This window comes from Sinocyclocheilus grahami, unplaced genomic scaffold (assembly GCF_001515645.1).
Source record: "Sinocyclocheilus grahami isolate Dianchi unplaced genomic scaffold, SAMN03320097.WGS_v1.1 scaffold2023.1, whole genome shotgun sequence".
NCBI lineage: Eukaryota > Metazoa > Chordata > Actinopteri > Cypriniformes > Cyprinidae > Sinocyclocheilus > Sinocyclocheilus grahami.
In genome coordinates, this window is record NW_015507202.1 from 19,737 (window position 1) to 37,964 (window position 18,228).

General features: G+C 41.8%; 1 protein-coding gene across 1 annotated transcript; it reads right to left on the reverse strand.

Moving 5' to 3' along the window:
- Window positions 1-322: 322 nt before the first annotated feature.
- LOC107573750 (guanylate-binding protein 1-like) lies at window positions 323-17,040 on the reverse strand. The gene is made up of 10 exons (XM_016260193.1): window positions 16,996-17,040; window positions 14,143-14,322; window positions 13,927-14,054; window positions 11,756-11,865; window positions 3,417-3,607; window positions 2,307-2,549; window positions 1,930-2,210; window positions 1,522-1,734; window positions 1,337-1,439; window positions 323-1,065 (listed from the first exon to the last, which is right to left on the reverse strand). The coding sequence occupies exons 2-10, from the start codon at window positions 14,315-14,317 to the stop codon at window positions 620-622; spliced, it is 1,890 nt and encodes a 629-aa protein (XP_016115679.1). The 5' UTR covers window positions 14,318-14,322; window positions 16,996-17,040; the 3' UTR covers window positions 323-619.
- Between the last annotated feature and the right edge of the window lie 1,188 nt (window positions 17,041-18,228).

Genomic DNA, 18,228 nt, shown 5'->3' on the forward strand with positions numbered 1-18,228 from the left:
ATGCGGATTTTTTGAGTCATTGTTTGAGTCACGATCTCCCTTGATGTCATTAACTTTATTTGTGTAGTTCAGTGGAGTATGCAGAAGTCAGATTCAGTGAAAAGATGAACAATGAAAATGAGAATCTTAATGTGTAATTGACTCATTATCCATCTCAATTCACCCTTCCCCGGGAGTTTGATTGACAGGGGATCTGACTAATGCAGAATGAGCCATTTTGTCTGTCAAACAAACCAGAAAGGAGAGTAGATTAACTTCAGAGGACTTGAACTTGAAAATGGTGTGTATTGTCTCTCTGTGGTTGAAATGAGATACAAAATACCTTCTGATGTTCATTCATGTTTATTTTGTGCTATAACTAGTAATAAAGGAACATGTGCTGCTTGATCTGAGACGCTACAGCGATACGTCACAACACATTAAAGAGCCACAAAACGGTAACTAAGGGAGCAGGTCTTTGCGAAGGGTCAATTACATATCTGAATAATGATAGCACTCAGTTTAATTGTAGTTTAACTGTATATGGAAACAATACTTTCAATACTGTTATATGTAGAGGTACAAAATCATTTTACAGTAAGTAAATTGCATTGTACAATTACATGCCTCTCAATGCATTTCACATGATGCAACATCTACCCGAAGGGCGCGCACTCATCTGCTGCTGTAAAGCCTTCATCTGTTCACGGTGCTGCTGCATCATCATAGCCATAGACTCCTCCTGTCTCTTGCTGGAGTTCTCCAACAGCTCTGCAAACTCTCGAGCTCTATTACTCTCGGCTTCAGCGTTCTGTCTCTTGAACACTTCCATCTCCTGGCTCATCCTCTCAGCCTTCTCCTGAAAGCCCTTCTCCAGCAGAGCGGCCTGCTCCCTCAGTTTGCTGTCCATGGCACGATTGGCCTCCTCTCTCTGAAGCCTCATCTCCTCATCCATCTTCTCCTTCATCTGTCTCATCCTCTCTTCATTACTCTGTCTTTCTGCTTCAATCTTCTCTAGTAACTGTCGCTGCTCCTCCTCTTTAGCTTTGATTTCCTGCTCCAGGAGTATGGCTTTCTCTGTTTCCTCTGGCCATTGACAAAAAGAAGAAGACGGAAAGAGATGCTTTACAGATAGAGAAAAAACTCAAACCATGAGATTAACGGTCTATTTTATTGTAAGGCGCGATATAAACTGCAAGGGAAAATATTTTAAATTATTCATTACACTTCTGTGAAAGACTTTGTTTTATTTATTGCTACTTGTTAGTGTTATTTATTCCATTTGAAGCTTATTACCTAAACAAGTACCTAAACCTTTGAGCACTTCTTTCACAAGTAAAGAATGGGGAACTCTTACCTTTAATCTTTTTTTCCTTCTCAGTCAGTTTTTTGTCTGCCTGCAGAATAGCTTTAGAATCCACAGACTTCTGCTTCAGAAACACCTTGAAGACCGCTTCAGCCTGTTGACACACACAGACCTTAGAAGCTATATCAGAACAAAATGTTTTAAAATGTCATGAAGTTGTGCGATATGGAAAAGACCTTGACTTCTTTATTGGTCTGGCTGTTGTATTTCTTCACAATGTCCTCCAGATCCTTGCAGAAGAGATCATAGCCACCAGATTGAGCATAGACGCCCTCTTTGAGTTTTTCAGTCATTGTTGCTGAGAGGGATGACAGGAGATCCTCGCATCTTTTCTTTGAAGCATGCTCATTTTGGCACAGGTATCCATCAAAGAGTTCATTAACTTTTTCCTAAAAAACATACAGACAGTGTTTCAGTTCTTTGGTGACTTAGGGCTTGTTTATTTGGAATAACACTCTCAGCACAGAATGGCATATACGAGAAGATGGAATCAGTGAGAATGTCCAGATCTCATCCACTACTCTGAAAGAACATCTCTCTATCAGTAAGCTCAAAGGACCTCCTCAGAGAGAGCTCCAGCTAACCTCTAGAGATTTCAGGTGCTTCCCGTCAGTGTCCCTGAAAGATCGAGTCATGAAGGTTTGTGTTGCCATGCTGCTGAGACGTTGGTGTTCCGAGGAGACAACCTTTAATTCCAGAGGGAAGGAGTTCTTCAGCTTCTCCATTCCACTCTGGTACACCTCAAGCCCTTCCTTCACCGCAGCTTGATTCTCAATCATTGCCATGGCAATCACAGCATTCTCCAGACACGGCACAGCCCCACTAGAGATGGTGTCCATGTACATTTTTGCTAGATGACCCAAAACTTTCAAAAGAGGAAAGAAGTCAAACAAAATGATTGAGCAATAGAAATTCCACTGAAAGCACATATGCAAGCTCTTCAAATGTCCTTCTGAATCACCTCTGCCAGTGACTGTGTATCCATCCTTCAGCTTCTTCACATCACTCTTGTCAAAGACAAACTTGCAGAAACGTCCTGTAACCTCCAGGAACTCAGTGGAAAGGTCAGCAGGATCCAATCTCTCCAGACGAGACACGTTCTCCGGGGCGGTTGGAAACGGGAACGTGAAGCACGTCCTGGAGGGGAAGAATTTTTGGATGCACTCCCTGGGAAGGTTGTACTCCATCACTTTTTTTGATGTTCCTAGAAGAGATTAACACAAGCTGTAGCTTTTCTCAGTTCTAGAGTTTTGTAAAGTTAAAAAAAAGTGTGTCTGTCCTTTGAGCAGAGTGTAGCTGATTCAGCTACTCTTCTGGGCCACATTGTCACTGGACATTTTTTTTCTCCACTTTGAACCCTTTCCATCCACAGTGTATTATAAATGTATGCTATTATCTAGGTATCCAGTCCTGCACCTGGAGGGCCAGTGTTCTGCAGAGATTAGCTCCAACCCCAATTAAACACATCTGCACCATCTAATCAAGGTCTTACTAGGCACACTAGAATCTTCCAGACAGGTGTGTTGAGGCAAGTTGGAGCTAAACTCTGCAAGACAGTGGGCCTCCAGGAGTTTTCGGCACCCCTGATCTAGAGCCGTGGTTCCTAATTCCAGTCCTCGCGTACCACCGCTCTGCATATTTTGCATGTCTCTCTTATTGAACACACCTAATTCAGATAACCAGCTCATTGTAAGATAGTTTAATAAATGAACTGTGTTCCGATTGACATGGTCCCTACACAGTGTTGATTGCTCCCTACTCCCTGAGCATGGGAAATCCACTGAAGTTTACTAAACTTCAGAACAATCGTTCATGGATTTGCGCTACGCCTCAGTCTGCAGTGTCCTCACACAGACGAAACTTACTAGAGAAGTGACATAATATACACCTGTGTAAATAAATACAATTTAAATTCACATCTCACAAACTTTAACGCCCTTTAAATGGAATATATGCGCTCCCTTCCTAATCTTGGCAAAATATCCTGGGATATCCACTTTACAAAGCACTTACGGTCGAATAGAACAGAATAGAACTCTTAAAATAATCTTTTGTACCATACTTAAATTACCATGTTTCAGCTTCAGAGCAAACTCTAGATAATCATTCTCTGTTGCATCTTTGCCATCAATCTTTCGCTCCAGAGTGAAGTCCCTCACTGCCCAGATGAAACTAGGGAAGAACTTCACAAACTCATTTGAATCATCAACATCCTCGTCTGATGATTTGACCTTGATGCACTCTGTTAGTTCAGTAACATATCTGACAGTTTGTTTAGGTATGAACACAAAGTGACTGTCCAACATGATTCTATTAGTATTTGTATGTATTTTACAATTGTATTTACAAGTGTGGTTCTACCATGTACATTTACATAGACAATAAAATGTATAATATTGATTTAACAGCATCTAAAGCATCATTTATGAATAAATAACTTTACAGATGTACACATTTACAAATATTTATGAATGGAAGTGCCTTATGGAATGTATTGGTTGATTCTGTCGTATTTATGATCAGTGAGATTATGTTTTCAATTGTATTTAACGCAGTTGAGTCATTTATTAATTATAACATTTTATTCTGTTCTTTGTGACTTCTGGTGCCAATTTTACATAATTATGTATTATGAAAGTATTACATAATTTTAAACAAGACTACACCTTGAAATTCTACAATGAATAGAATTTCTGTAATTGTTTAAAAATTTAATTGTTTTATTTATATAATACTGTTGTATATTTGTATTGTTTTATTTGTTTAAATGTTTTTGCACAAAAATTGAATTTAACGTCGCTTGGGTAGTTTTCGAAATTTGACAACAGGTTTGCTTTGCTGTAAATGATAAATAGGCAACTGACTTTACAATTCGCATGACCCATGAAATTATGACTGTGCCATTATGTCCTCGCTATTTACCTTGTGAGTTCACACAAGTGACCATGATTGTGTCTCTGGTCCTGATAATGCTCTTGCAGCTGAACGCATTGCAGATAACTATAATAATGCTGTCTCTTAAACAGCTGCGATGTTAACACGCTTACATATCTGGTGCATGTTAATATCAGACAATAATGCAATACTAAAACCAAGCTTGCCAAGCACTGTTATAAAGATGGAGGAGAGGTTCACCAGGGAAATGCAAGGGCAGCGTGGCAGAGGCTCAACGCGATGATGGAGAAAGCTCAGGTATCAGTTCAAGAACAGTGTCCACACTCAGTTAATGGTTTTAAATCTAGTAGCATCATTGTAAATACTGGGGTCCCACAAGGCTGTGTCTTGTCACCTATTATGTTTTCCAAATACACAAATTACATATTACATAGGTCTATGCCCACAGGGCCTGGCTGGGCTCAGCCCGAAACTACGACGTGGAGCTGCTCTTCGGTGGGCTCACCACCTGCCGGAGAAGCCGTAGTTTCAACTCTGGTTTTTGGGACTTGGAATGTTACCTCAATGGAGGGGAAGGAGCCTGAGCTGGTACAGGAGGTTGAGAGATACCATCTAGATATAGTCGGGCTCACTTCCACTCACAGTTTGGGTTCTGGAACCATTCTTCTCGACAAAGGGTGGACTCTCCACTATTCTGGCGTTGCCCGGGGTGAGAGGTGTCGGGCCGGTGGGGGCTTGTTAATAGCCCCCAGTTCAGCCGCCATGTGTTGATGTTCACCCCTGTGAATGAGAGGGTTGTCTCCCTGCACCTTCTGGTCAGGGAACAGTCTCTCACTGTCGTTTGTGCTTATGTGCCTAATGGCAGTGCAGAGTACCCGGCCTTTTTAGAGTCCCTGGGGAGCATGCTGGAAAGCGCTCCCACTGGGGACTCTGTCATTCTACTGGGGAACTTTAACACCCACGTGGGCAGCGACAGTGATACCTGGAGGGGCTTAATTGGGAGGAACGTCCTCCCTGATCTGAACCCGAGTGGTGAGTTGTTATTGGATTTCTGTTTTAGTCACGGTTTGTCCATAACAAACACCATGTTCAAGCATAAGGGTGTCCATCAATGCACGTGGCACCAGGACACCCTAGGTCGGAGGCCGATAATTGACTTTGTAGTCGTTTCTTCTGATCTTCGGCCATATGTCTTGGACACTCGGGTAAAGAGAGGGGCTGAGCTGTCAATTGATCACCACCTGGTGGTGAGTTGGATTCGATGGCGGGGGAGAAGGCTGGACAGACCTGGCAGGCCCAAACGCATAGTGAGGTTCTGTTGGGAACGTTTGGCAGAGGCCCCCGTCAGAGAGGTCTTACACTCCCACCTGCGACAGAGCTTCAACCAGGTCCCGATGGAGGCCTGGGACATTGAGTCTGAATGGACTATGTTCCACACCTCCATTGTCGGGGCGGCAGTTCGGAGCTACGGCCGTAAAGTCTCTGACGCCTGTCGTGGCAGCAATCCCCGAACACAGTGGTGGACACCGGAGGTAAGGGATGCTGTCAAGCTGAAGAAGGAGTTCTATCTGGTCTGGCTGACCCATGGGACTCCTGAAGTCGCTGGCGGGTACCGGCAGGCCAAGCAGAACACGGCTCTGGCAGTCGCCGTGGTAAAAACTCGGCCTGGGAGGAGTTTGGTGAGGCCATGGAGGAAGAGGCTTTAAAGAGATTCTGGCAAACCATCCGGCGGCTCAGAAGGGGGAAGCAGTGTTCCATGGTGCGTAGTGCGTTCTGTGGTGGAAGTGGTGCGTTGCTGACTTCAACTGAGGATGTCATCGGGCAGTGGAAAGAGTACTTTGAGGATCTCGTCAATCCCTCTAAAACGCCCCCCGTAAAGGAAGCTGAGGCTGGGGACTCGGGGGGGCTCGTCCATCACTCTGGCTGAAGTTGCTGAGGTAGTCAAAAAACTCTGTGGTGGCAAGGCTCCGGGGGTGGATGAGTTCCGCCCCGAGTTTCTCAAGTCTCTGGATGTTGTGGGGCTGTCTTGGCTGACACGCCTCTGCAGTATTGCGTGGAGTTCGGGAACAGTGTCTTTGGACTAGCAGACCGGGGTGGTGGTCCCTCTTTTTAAGAAAGGGGACCGGAGGGTGTGTTCCAACTATAGGAGATCACACTCCTCAGCCTCCCTGGGAAAGTCTATGCCAGGTTACTGAAGAGGAGAATCTGACCGATAGTTGAACCTCGGATTCAGGAGGAGCAATGCGGTTTTCGCCCTGGCCCTGGAACACTGGACCAGCTCTATACCCTCACTAGGGTGTTGGAGGGTTCATGGGAGTTTGCCCAACCAGTCCATATGTGCTTTGTGGACCTGGAGAAGGCATTCGACTGTGCCCCTCGTGGCATCCTGTGGGAAGTACTTCGGGATTATGGGGTTCAGGGCTTGTTGTTACGGGCTGTTCGTTCCCTGTATGACCAGAGCAGGAGCTTGGTTTGCATTGCCGGCAGTAAGTCAGACCTGTTTCCGATGCATGTCGGACTCCGCCAGGGCTGCCCTTTGTCACCGATTCTGTTCATTATTTTCATGGACAGAATTTCTAGGCGCAGCCAGGGAGCGGAGGGTGTCTATTTTGGTGGCTGCAAGATATCGTCTCTGCTTTTTGTGGATGATGTGGTCCTGTTGGCATCATCAAATCAAGACTTGCAGCGTGCACAGGAGATGTTTGCAGCCAAGTGCGAAGCGGCGGGGATGAGAATCAGCACTTCCAGATCTGTAGCCATGGTTCTCAGTCGAAAAAAGGTGGATTGCCCCCTCCAGGTTGGGGGGGGGGAATTGCTCCCTCAAGTGGAGGAGTTTAAGTATCTCGGGGTCTTGTTCACGAGTGAGGGAAAAATGGAGCGGCAGGTTGACACCACATTACTGCGGACGCAGCACCAATCCGTCTTTGTACCGGTCTGTTTTGGTGAAGAAGGAGCTGAGTCTTAAGGCGAAACTCTCAATTTACCAGTCGATCTATGGTCATAAACTCTGGATCATGCCCAAAAGATTGAGATCGCGGATACAAGTGGCTGAAATGAGTTTACTCCGCAGGGTGGCTGGACGCACCCTTAGGGAGAGGGTGAGGAGTTCAGTCACCCGGGAGGAGCTCGGAGTAGAGCTGCTGCTCCTCCGCATTAAGAGGAACCAGTTGATGTGGCTTTGGATGCCTTTCGGATGCCTCCTGGACGCCTCCCGGATGAGGTGTTCCGGGCATGTCCCACTGGGAGGAGGCCACGGGGTAGACCCAGGACACGTTGGAGAGACTATGTCTCCCAGCTGGCCTGGGAACGCCTTGGGATTGCCCCAGAGGAGCTGGATGAGGTGTGTGGGGAGAAGGAAGTCTGGGGGAATCTGCTCAGACAACTGCCCCCGCGACCCGGCTTCGGATAAGCAGAGGTAGATGAGATGAGACAAATGACGTATAATGCCAATGGTTTGCCACTTTTGAAAAATATTAATGACATATTCTTGGTTGCCTGTATGATGGATCAGCAAGCTCTGTTTAAATGCAGGCAGTATGAGGACACTGTGGTCCTCTAGTTCCAGGAAATCTCTTTGGAAATGAAAATATACATAGAGAACCCTTCACCTAGATAGAGAACCCTTCACCTAGATATCATACTATAGAGACAAATACAAAAAACGCCCAAACCAATTTAAGGGCAATAATTTAATTGATGTTCAACAAATACAAAACATATATAAGACAGATAAACAAATGAAAAACCTTGGCTTAATGAATATTAGATCCCTTTCTATGAAAGTGCTTTTTGTAAATGATACGAACACAGATCATAACCTAGATATGCTCTGTTTGACAGAAACCTGTCTAAAACCAGGTGATTGCATTACTTGAAATGATTTTACCCCTCAAGATTACTGATATGAGCTGCGTCCAAATAGTAAAGGGGAAGGTGTTGCTACAATTTATGGCAATATTTTCCATATTTGTCAAAGGTCTGATTTCAAGTTCAATTCATTTGAAGTGATGGTGCTTCATATAATATAATCTAGTGTAATATAATATCCATGTAGATAATAAAAAAAGATGCATTGGGATAAGCATTTATAGACATTCTAAACTCTATTTAATAACTAAATTAAATAACTCTATAAACTCTAGATTTAATTCTGCAGCAGAGCGTTGATATCTCAGATCATTCTATAGTCTTGTGCATAATCCATATAGCTAAAAACTCAACTCCTTGTTACAAATATGGTAGAACCATCACTTCTATGACAAAAGACTTTGTAAATAATATTCCTGATTTGTCTCCTCAGCATGAAACTATGAACTCTCTCTTTTCTAGCACTTTAGACGGTTGCTCCGTTACTCTTAAAAAAGATAAAGGAAAATATTCTAACACATTGGTATAACAAGCACACTCATGTCCTAAAGAGAGCAGCCTGGAAAATGGTGAAAACAAGTAAACAAAACTAGAAGCATTTCATATTGCAATGCGGGAAAATACTTCCTCCTACAGAAAAGCCTCAAAAACTGCTAGATCTGCCAATTGATGCAATCACAATCAGATAATGATACTATTGCATCAGATAGTGTGCTATAGATCCCCTGAGGAACAATTCCACTCATTCTCTAATATAGGAAAGGAAGAATTGTATAAACTTGTTAAATCATCAAAAACAACAACATGTATGTTAGACCCAACATTATCTTAGCTACTAAAAGAGGTGCTTCACGAAGTCATAGATCCTCTTCTGAATATTATTAATTTGTCATTGTCATTAGGATATGTCCCCAAAACCTTCAAACTGGCTGTTATTAAGCCTCTCTTTAAAAAAAACAACAACTTTACCCTGAAGAATATTAGTTAATTACAGACCGATCTCGAATCTCCCATTTCTGTCAAATATACTAGAAAAGGTAGTCTCCTCACAATTATATTCCTTCTTTGAGAAAAATGGTATCTGTGAGGATTTCCAGTCAGGATTTAGACCGTATCATAGTACTGAGACTGCTCTCATTAGAGTTACAAATGACCTGCTCTTATCATCTGATCGTGGTTGTATCGCTCGATTAGTGCTACTGGATCTTAGCGCTGTGCTTGATACTATCGATCACAACACTCTTTTAAGTAGACTACAAAATTTTGTTGGCATTAGTGGAATTGCATTGGCATGGTTCAAATCATACTTATCTGACGTCATCCATTCGTAGCAGTGAATGAAGAGTTATCATATTGATCACAAGTACAGAGTACCTCAAGGCTCAGTACTAGGACCACTGCTTTTCACGCTTTACATGTTAACCTTGGGAGATATCATCAGGAAACATCTGAAAATACCCTCCATTACCACAGACCCTTTGGCTCCTGGCCAAAAAAGAGCTTACTTATTTCTGAAGTGTGGGCCTGCCCCGCTTTTTGAGCATTTCCTCCCTCTTTAAATAAATAAATCTCATGCCAGTGCGACCACACTGTGGTAAGCAACTATCAGTCTATGATACAACTGAGCCTACAGGTAAATATAGATCTTTGCAACATTGCTCAGTTAAAAGGATAAAGCCAAATTAGAAGGTTATTACTGATCTCAATTGCCCCATCAAACAAAGATGGTGAAAAAGTTCATGTGTCACAAAATAAATCACTCTCATTTGATTTGTATTTGAGGGCATGAGCTCGTGGTGGGGAATATAACCAAACTGCATATCTTCACTGTATTAAACATTCATACATTGACTAAATTTAGTAGCTTCATTAAGTATCAGTCAAGATCAGTGAGTGATTTTCTCTTTTTCTGTTGTTGTTTGATTAACATTATTGATACAGGCAGCAGCAGGAATACAAGTCTGCTGTCACTTTAAGAGCTGCATGGATCTATAGATACACACACACGTTTTCTTTCTCAGCTGTTCACAATTTACTTAAGTTATTAGCCAAGACAGTCATTTTAAAGGGGTCATATGATGCTTATTTAAAGATCATTATTTTGTGTATTTGGTGTAACAGAATATGTTGACATGCTTTAATGTTCAAAAAACAGATGATTTTTCAAATACTGTACATTATTGTAGGTCCTCTATGCCCCGCCTCTCTCAAACGCTTCATTTTCTACAAAGCCCCTCCTTCCAACAAGCGCAGTCTGCTCTGATTGGCCAGCTGACCCAGTGCATTGTGATTGGCCGAACACCACAAGCACTCGTCGGAAATGTAACGAATGACCTCCTCTCCTAGGTTCACGAAACCGTCGTCCATAAAATGCATTGCTGTTCTGTTGTAAGTAATCTTAAAGATTCCTAAATGGATCTACTTCCGGAAGGCCAAATAAAGTGCTTTTGCTTTCGTCTAGAAACACACAGCGTCTCCCTGACATGCTGCTTCAACACTAACTGCGGTTACTGAAACCACGCCTTCTTTCTTTGCGTGCACATTTGGGCGCATTATGCTAATATTTCCACATAGTGAGGTAGATATGTGGGGGCGTGTTAGAACGAGGCGTTTTAGGGGGGCGTGGCAGAGTCTTAACTTTGATAAAGAATATCTCTTTGGTTTTGAGACTTTAGTCTTTGCAACTTCAGGGATCTTATCTATGCACAATCAGCTTGTAACACTCCAAAGAGAAAGGAAAACATGAAATCGCATCATATGACCCCTTTAACATAACTGTGTGTGTATTTTACTGTTGAAATACTATAAGAAGTGAAAGAGATCTGAAATCACGATTCTACTGCTGTCTAAGAGAGGCGGCTCTTTTGAGTTTTTTTTTTCAAGTTTTATTGCGCTTAATATCTCTTTTTAACATCAAACACATCCCGTGCTTTATTTTCGTATTCATGCATGTTTCTTGTCTTGTCAGTACAGTTAGGCAGTTCTGCGTTGTGTGGATATATAAAGTTGGCATGGCCAGTGTGCCTGCAGGGAGAGAAGCAGAGCGCTGCACACACTCTACCCTGGTGCTGCATGTCGACACAACTCAGGAAATACGGCTCTTATTAAACTGCTGTCATTCTTAAAGAACCGGTACTGGTAAAAAGAGGAATCATACTGTTTTTAAAAGCAGGGTATTGCGATACCTTTTTAGTACCAGTATATCGTGCAACACTACTCTATACATCACTCTATACTGTTGTACAGCACCAGACAGCACTTCAAATTAAACTTCGTTTGGACTACTTTGGTACTGCTTGTTGTCACTTTTGAAATAAGTTATTGTGATTACACTTGCCTGTCTATCATGTTTTTTCTTTATATTGTGTATACTTTATAGAAATGGTTAGGTTTAGAGAGGGTTTAAGTGCCAAAAACTGCATAATGGAATATTGCAGTTAAAATTAATTAACTTCTGCCAGTCATGTTTTTACACTGTAGTACATGTAACTATATAAATATATTTTTGATATAAAGCATTCACAAAGCAAGCATATTTGCATGTTTTTCCTGTGTGAAATGGTGGCAAACATCTGAACAATCTCTTTCTTTTGCAAATAAATGAATTAATTAATGAATTAAAATCTAGATAAATGTTCAGAAGGATACTGCAGCTCCTCTACAGCCCTGTTGTCGATCATCCCTTGACTGTTGAAGACCAGAGTGCTGCTCAGTAACACAGCCAGACAGAAGATGTTTGTGTCATGCTTCGAGTCCCCCTAAGATGCAGAACCACATTTGTGAAGTTAGAACGATAAACTGGAAATAGCCTTGAATTTGCATTTACATTCAACTCAATGAAAGGTACTCACACAACTACAGGCTATAACATTTAGAGCTCCATTTAAGCAGGTCGAGATGCCCCCGCCTCCACTTTACAGCAAAGTAGCAAGCTAGCACTAGACTGAATACATCTGTCCATTCTCAAAAGCCAACAACATGCTGAATGCACAACCAAAATAAAAAATGCACTTGGAAAATAAGTTCGGACACTCATTTGCCTACTAAGCTGGTTGACAGCTGTTATTGCACAGTCATTTTAGATTGACTATCTGTAATACTATGTAATAGAGATGTAATGATATCAAAATCTACAATATATAGTAATATCACGATATTAAGTTCATGATACATTTATTGCGATATTTAAATATAATATTTTAATGTTTATATATAATCATTCTCTATGCTACAACATAACTACCTTGTAGATTAGGTATCAACTTTAAAGTGCAAAATAGCAGTCAAGTCAGATTGAAACAAGAACTTCAAGTATAGTGTTTTCAGTTTTCATAACAAGGAAAAAAATAATCAGACCCAGTAATAAAAAACAAAATAAAATAAAGTTTCAGTTTAGTTTAGTTTGTCAACTTTTTACAGCTAAAACAAAAATGAACTCTCAGACAATCGGGTTTTGAGGATTGTGAGTCACTCCCTCAATTGGTCTATTTTAAGGCCTCTTTTCTTTTGCCTCCAATCACATGCTGTTGCTTTGTTGTGCTAGGAAAGCAACTATTGTGAATGAAGGGTCAAGACAAGAGGGTGGGCTTTGAGATGGGTCAATTCTTGAAAACAAAAACAACCCAGTAAGAATAAAAATAGCAGCCTACTTATTGCAGCTGGACCTAGAGCTGAATAAGTATCACTCACTCACCTCATTTACTCACTGACTCACTCACTCACTCTGAGGAATGATGAGGAAGATGAGCATATCAACATTCCACGGAGAATCTTCGTAGGTCTTTGGCTATATATGCTCTTTTGTTGATTTTGATTGCTTCTATTGTCCTCATTTGTAAGTCGCTTCGGATAAAAGCATCTGCTAAATGACTAAATGTAAATGCATATATTCACCGATGCATCTTGTGATTTTGTCTTGGGGGAGTGAGATTGTAAATGCTTCCTTTATAGTCTTTTGGCCCAGCTGGATTTTGTTCCTTGTATCTTTACGATACTTTTCGGGGTAATGATTTAACTTGGCTCTTCATGTTTGTCGTATTCGCCGATTTGCATATCGAAACCGAAATGCCTCTACACTTCAGATTTAAAATTCGCTTTTGCGTCCACAATTTCCCAATCTCTCTCTTCTCCTTCGCCAATAGCAGCGTCTGCCAGTTTCTCTCTACTGGATCTGTAACGTTAGAGGCAGCAGAGCGATGGGTATGATGGGAATTGTAGTTCCCACTTCCCTCCACGCTGCTTCACTGGGCTGAAAAAACTACACTTTTTGCCCGGAAGACTTATAGTTTCATATCGTCATGTGACTACGATAATATCGAGAAAATTTTGATATCGCGATACCACGAAATTGATAATATCGTTACATCCCTAATATCTATAGATTTAAATTTTAGGCAAGTCGTGATGATTTGAGAAGGTAAATTGATTAAACATAGGCCATGATCAACTCACTGTCTGCCGCTGGCCTCTTGGTCGTTACGAAAGGAAATATCATCACTTTGCCATTACATACAAAACTGAACTACTTTCATAGCTGAAACAGTAGTATAAGCTGTTTTGGGAGACGGGCTCGGGTCGGGAATTCTGATAAGCTGTCAGACAAGGGCCGGGCTAGGGCCTATATTTGAGGCCCGTGCAGGGCTCTACTGTGGGGTATTTTGAGCTACAATTTCACGTACACACTCTGGGGACATCAGAGACGATTTTTACATCTTGTAAAAAGGGGCATAAAAGGTCACCTTTAAGGTTATCTCTGCTGCAGAAGTGAAAGTGTTATTGGACCCTTGGGCACTAGTAATTTGGTAAATTTGTTACTTCACCTTGTCCACGTCCCCGAGTCCCTCGGTGTCCAGCAGCACCAGAGTGGTTTCTGCTTTAGTGGGGTGAGGCACGCACCACATCCAGATGCCCTTCGTCTTGGACTCGATTGTGCTGCCCAGTGCAAACCCTGATAACCACACACCAGAAACCCCACAATGACTTGCATGCATTCATTTGAACAGCACGAGCGTTTGGATGGCATCAGTGCTGCTGACCTGTTTGTTTCCCGGCCAGTCGATTCATCAGGTAGGACTTCCCGGTGCGATAGAGACCCACCACAGCCACCACCACCACGGGCTGCTGGATCTGCTCCAGAACCTGCAACGCTGACCCCTGCACACACAGCTTCCCATCGGACGCCGTGTCAATCAAGCACACTGGTTTGTCCATGACCACTGGAGACCCAAACACATTTCACTTCCTTTAATCAACCGCACTGAGAAATACTCCAATACTCCTGCATTAGACAGTACAGTAACTCCCCACACGAGCAGTCTTTCCTCTTTCTGTTTGTGTAAAATATTGCTTTAACCACACACTTTCACATCAAACTACACAAGCAGGCTGAATAAGATAAATGCTGTTAGATTTGTTTGTGCCCAGCTACAGTCTTTAACCAGACTGGGTTTAGTTGATGCTGGTTTTACTAGAGAGGTAAAATACAAGTTAATCATGTCATATAAAGACCTTTGTGCTCTAACAAAACATGGCCAGAACATCTATCAAGACAAGTCAGGCTGTAGAGTTCACACACACACACACACACATACACACACTCACACACACACTCACTCACACACACACACACACACACACTCACACACACACACTCACTCACTCACACCTGGTTATTCTCTGTGGCTGATTTGAGCTCCTCCTATTGACTGAGCAAAGAGCAATGCGCAGTTTCACTCTTAGTTTCACTTTCAAAATCAGCAACTGCAAACTGGAAAACACGTGATAGCAGATACAAGAAGCTTGGATTGTTTCCAGATATTGTTAGCCACATAAAAAGATAAGATGTTTTCCTTTTTGTGGTACTAAATGACACAGCTCAGATATACAAGATGTCATTCCAATCTATGAACAACAAAAGCTGACCACGAAATAAGAAGAGTAAAGAAGACTGTCTGTTTAACCTGTAATAAACCTTGTTTCTGATGAAACTGAATGGAAATTCCCAAGAACTTTCCCCTCCAGTGTATCAGACACTATGAAAAGATTTGGGAAATGTTAAAGTGTACTCACGACTCCATCAGTACTGTATGACACTAACAACACAAGAGTCCAGGGAACTCTTTTACTCATTAACTGTGTACCATAGAATGTGTTAAATCAGTTGCTTGGGGTAAAAGCGTCAGCTAATAAGTAAATGATCGTTTAAAAACACAGTACAGTACATGTACAGTAAATGATCGATTTACTGTACATGTACTCAATACTTGGTAGGGGCTCCTTTTGCTTTAATTACTGCCTCAATTCGGCGTGGCATGGAGGTGATCAGTTTGTGGCACTGCTGAGGTGGTATGGAAGCCCAAGTTTCTTTGACAGTGGCCTTCAGCTCATCTGCATTTTTTGGTCTCTTGTTTCTCATTTTCCTCTTGACAATACCCCATAGATTCTCTCTGGGGTTCAGGTCTGGTGAGTTTGCTGGCCAGTCAAGCCCACCAACACCATGTTCATTTAAACAACTTTTGGTGCTTTTGGCAGTGTGGGCAGGTACCAAATCCTGCTGAAAAATGAAATCAGCATCTTCAAAAAGCTGGTCAGCAGAAGGAAGCACGTTTACCAAAATTTCTTGGTAAACGGGTGCAGTGACGTTGGTTTTCAAAAAACACAATGGACCAACACCAGCAGATGACATTGCACCCCAAATCATCACAGACTGTGGAAACTTAACACTGGACTTCAAGCAACTTGGGCTATGAGCTTCTCCACCCTTCCTCCAGACTCTAGGACCTTGGTTTCCAAATGAAATACAAAACTTGCTCTCATCTGAAAAGAGGACTTTGGACCACTGGGCAACAGTCCAGTTCTTCTTCTACTTAGCCCAGGTAAGATGCCTCTGACGTTGTCTGTGGTTCAGGAGTGGCTTAACAAGAGGAATACGACAACTGAAGCCAAATTCCTTGATAAGAGACATTGTCTGGATTGGTTGGGAACGGGAAGGTGAAACATTTCCGAGATGGGAAGTATTTGCGAATGCACTCTCTTGGAAGGTTGTAATTGTTCACTTGACTCGAGTTACCTTCAAGAGAACAACACAAAGCTGTCCTTCAGTCAACGTACACAGTGAAAACTTGAACATCAAATAAACTGCTAGCTTGTTAACGTGTTATAGATAAATGATCTTGGGGAACATTGAAGATAAACACAGAAAGCTAAAATCATTGACTGGAAGTGGCTAGAAAGGCTTTGTTTGCTAACAGAATGGCAAAGCACATGCTCTGACAAAGCTGGTCATAAAACTTTCAGGCTTCAAATATTACCTAGTTTTAGTTTCAGAGCAAACTCTAGGTATTCGTCCTCTGTTGTGTCTTTCCCATCGATGTTTAGCTGCAGAGTGAAGTCCCTCACGGCCCAGATGAAACTGGGGAAGAACTTGACAAACTCTGCATCATCTACAGCTTCATCAGGTGACTTGATCTTGATGTACTCTGTTAGCTCAGTGACGTATCTGTTCAGTGTGAGTCAAAGATCTGTTGAACATTCACTAGTTCCTGATACTGAATGGTCAGTGATTGTGAGATTGGTGTACCATCAGACAGAAAGACACATAGATAATATATGATAGAGCTACTTTAGTTTGTCACCTTGTCCACGTCTCCGAGTCCCTCGGTGTCCAGCAGCACCAGAGTGGTTTCTGCTTTAGTGGGGTGAGGCACGCACCACATCCAGATGCCCTTCGTCTTGGACTCGATTGTGCTGCCCCGTGCAAAGAGCAAAAACAAACATGAAGAATCTGCTGCTGTACTGATGCTGAGTGTGAAACACTGGACATTATATTGTTTGCAGATATAAGAGCAGCACAAGTGCTATAATGATCTGAATGAAGGAGCTTCTCTTACCGGTTTGCTTTAGTTCACTCCAGTCTAACTTCAGTCTGAGTTGTGTTCATGATGCAGCTTCCTGATATTCTACCCATGTTTCTTAGACACACCTTCGGCTCCAGACTCTGGATGCTGATTGGTCTAGAGTGAGTTAGGGGATGTTCCTGGTCTCTCAGTGTGTCTCTGGTTATTCTCTGTGGCTGATTTGAGCTCCTCCTATTGACTGAGCAAAGAGCAATGCGCAGTTTCACTCTTAGTTTCACTTTCAAAATCAGCAACTGCAAACTGGAAAACACGTGACCAGGGCTGCTGCTGGTGGAATTGTATTGATGTGCCCCATCGCCACCAAATATTATGAAAGTTTACTCCATAATGTGTATGTGTTTGTGTGTATTTATCAGTTTTTGCATTATGCTTCCATGCCACTAGGTGTCATTATTATGAAATTATTTTACTTTTTTTTACCCAAACATACTGTGTTTGAGAACAATTCCAATAATATCATAAACTAAAATAAAAGATTGCAAAACAACTTTACTCTCTGTCTGAGCCGATGAAACTTTGAGGCATGGAAAGAGTGCATTAGATATAACACACAGTGTAATGCCTTAACGTAATCTACATATTGATCATCTTTTTACTTACATTTTTTATGGATCTTAGGGTGTATTCACACCAGGGGCGTATTCCAAAAAGCAGGTTATGTGACATACCCGGGGATGTTTGAGGGTAAGCGAGCGGATCACCTCAGCTTTTGGTTCCAAAATCGGAGGTTATTTCAGGGTATGTAAGTAACCATAGTAACTTGCTCTCTGAAGATAACCTGCTCCGGAGCAGTTTCTGTTCCAGGGTTAGTTCACTTCAGCGCACGTGTGATCTACTGACGAGCCTTCAGTGGGCCTGACAGATAGCGCACAGCCGCACAACATTATATAACAGGCTATATTACATATTGTAATATTATATTTTTATATACGTATATATATATATATATATATATATTATATGTTAACGATGAAGTGCTAATATACTGTAAGTAATAAATAAGGTAATATATTATTCTAATATGTTATTATATTTATTTTATTGGCATATATAACAGTTATCTGTATAAATTATAAAACACTATGACAAGGTACTGTTTAATTTATTATATTATATATATTTATTTGTTACATTTTATATTATCATCTCACACATGGATCGTCATTTTCTATAATGTCTAAATTCTAAATCAAAATACATATCTGA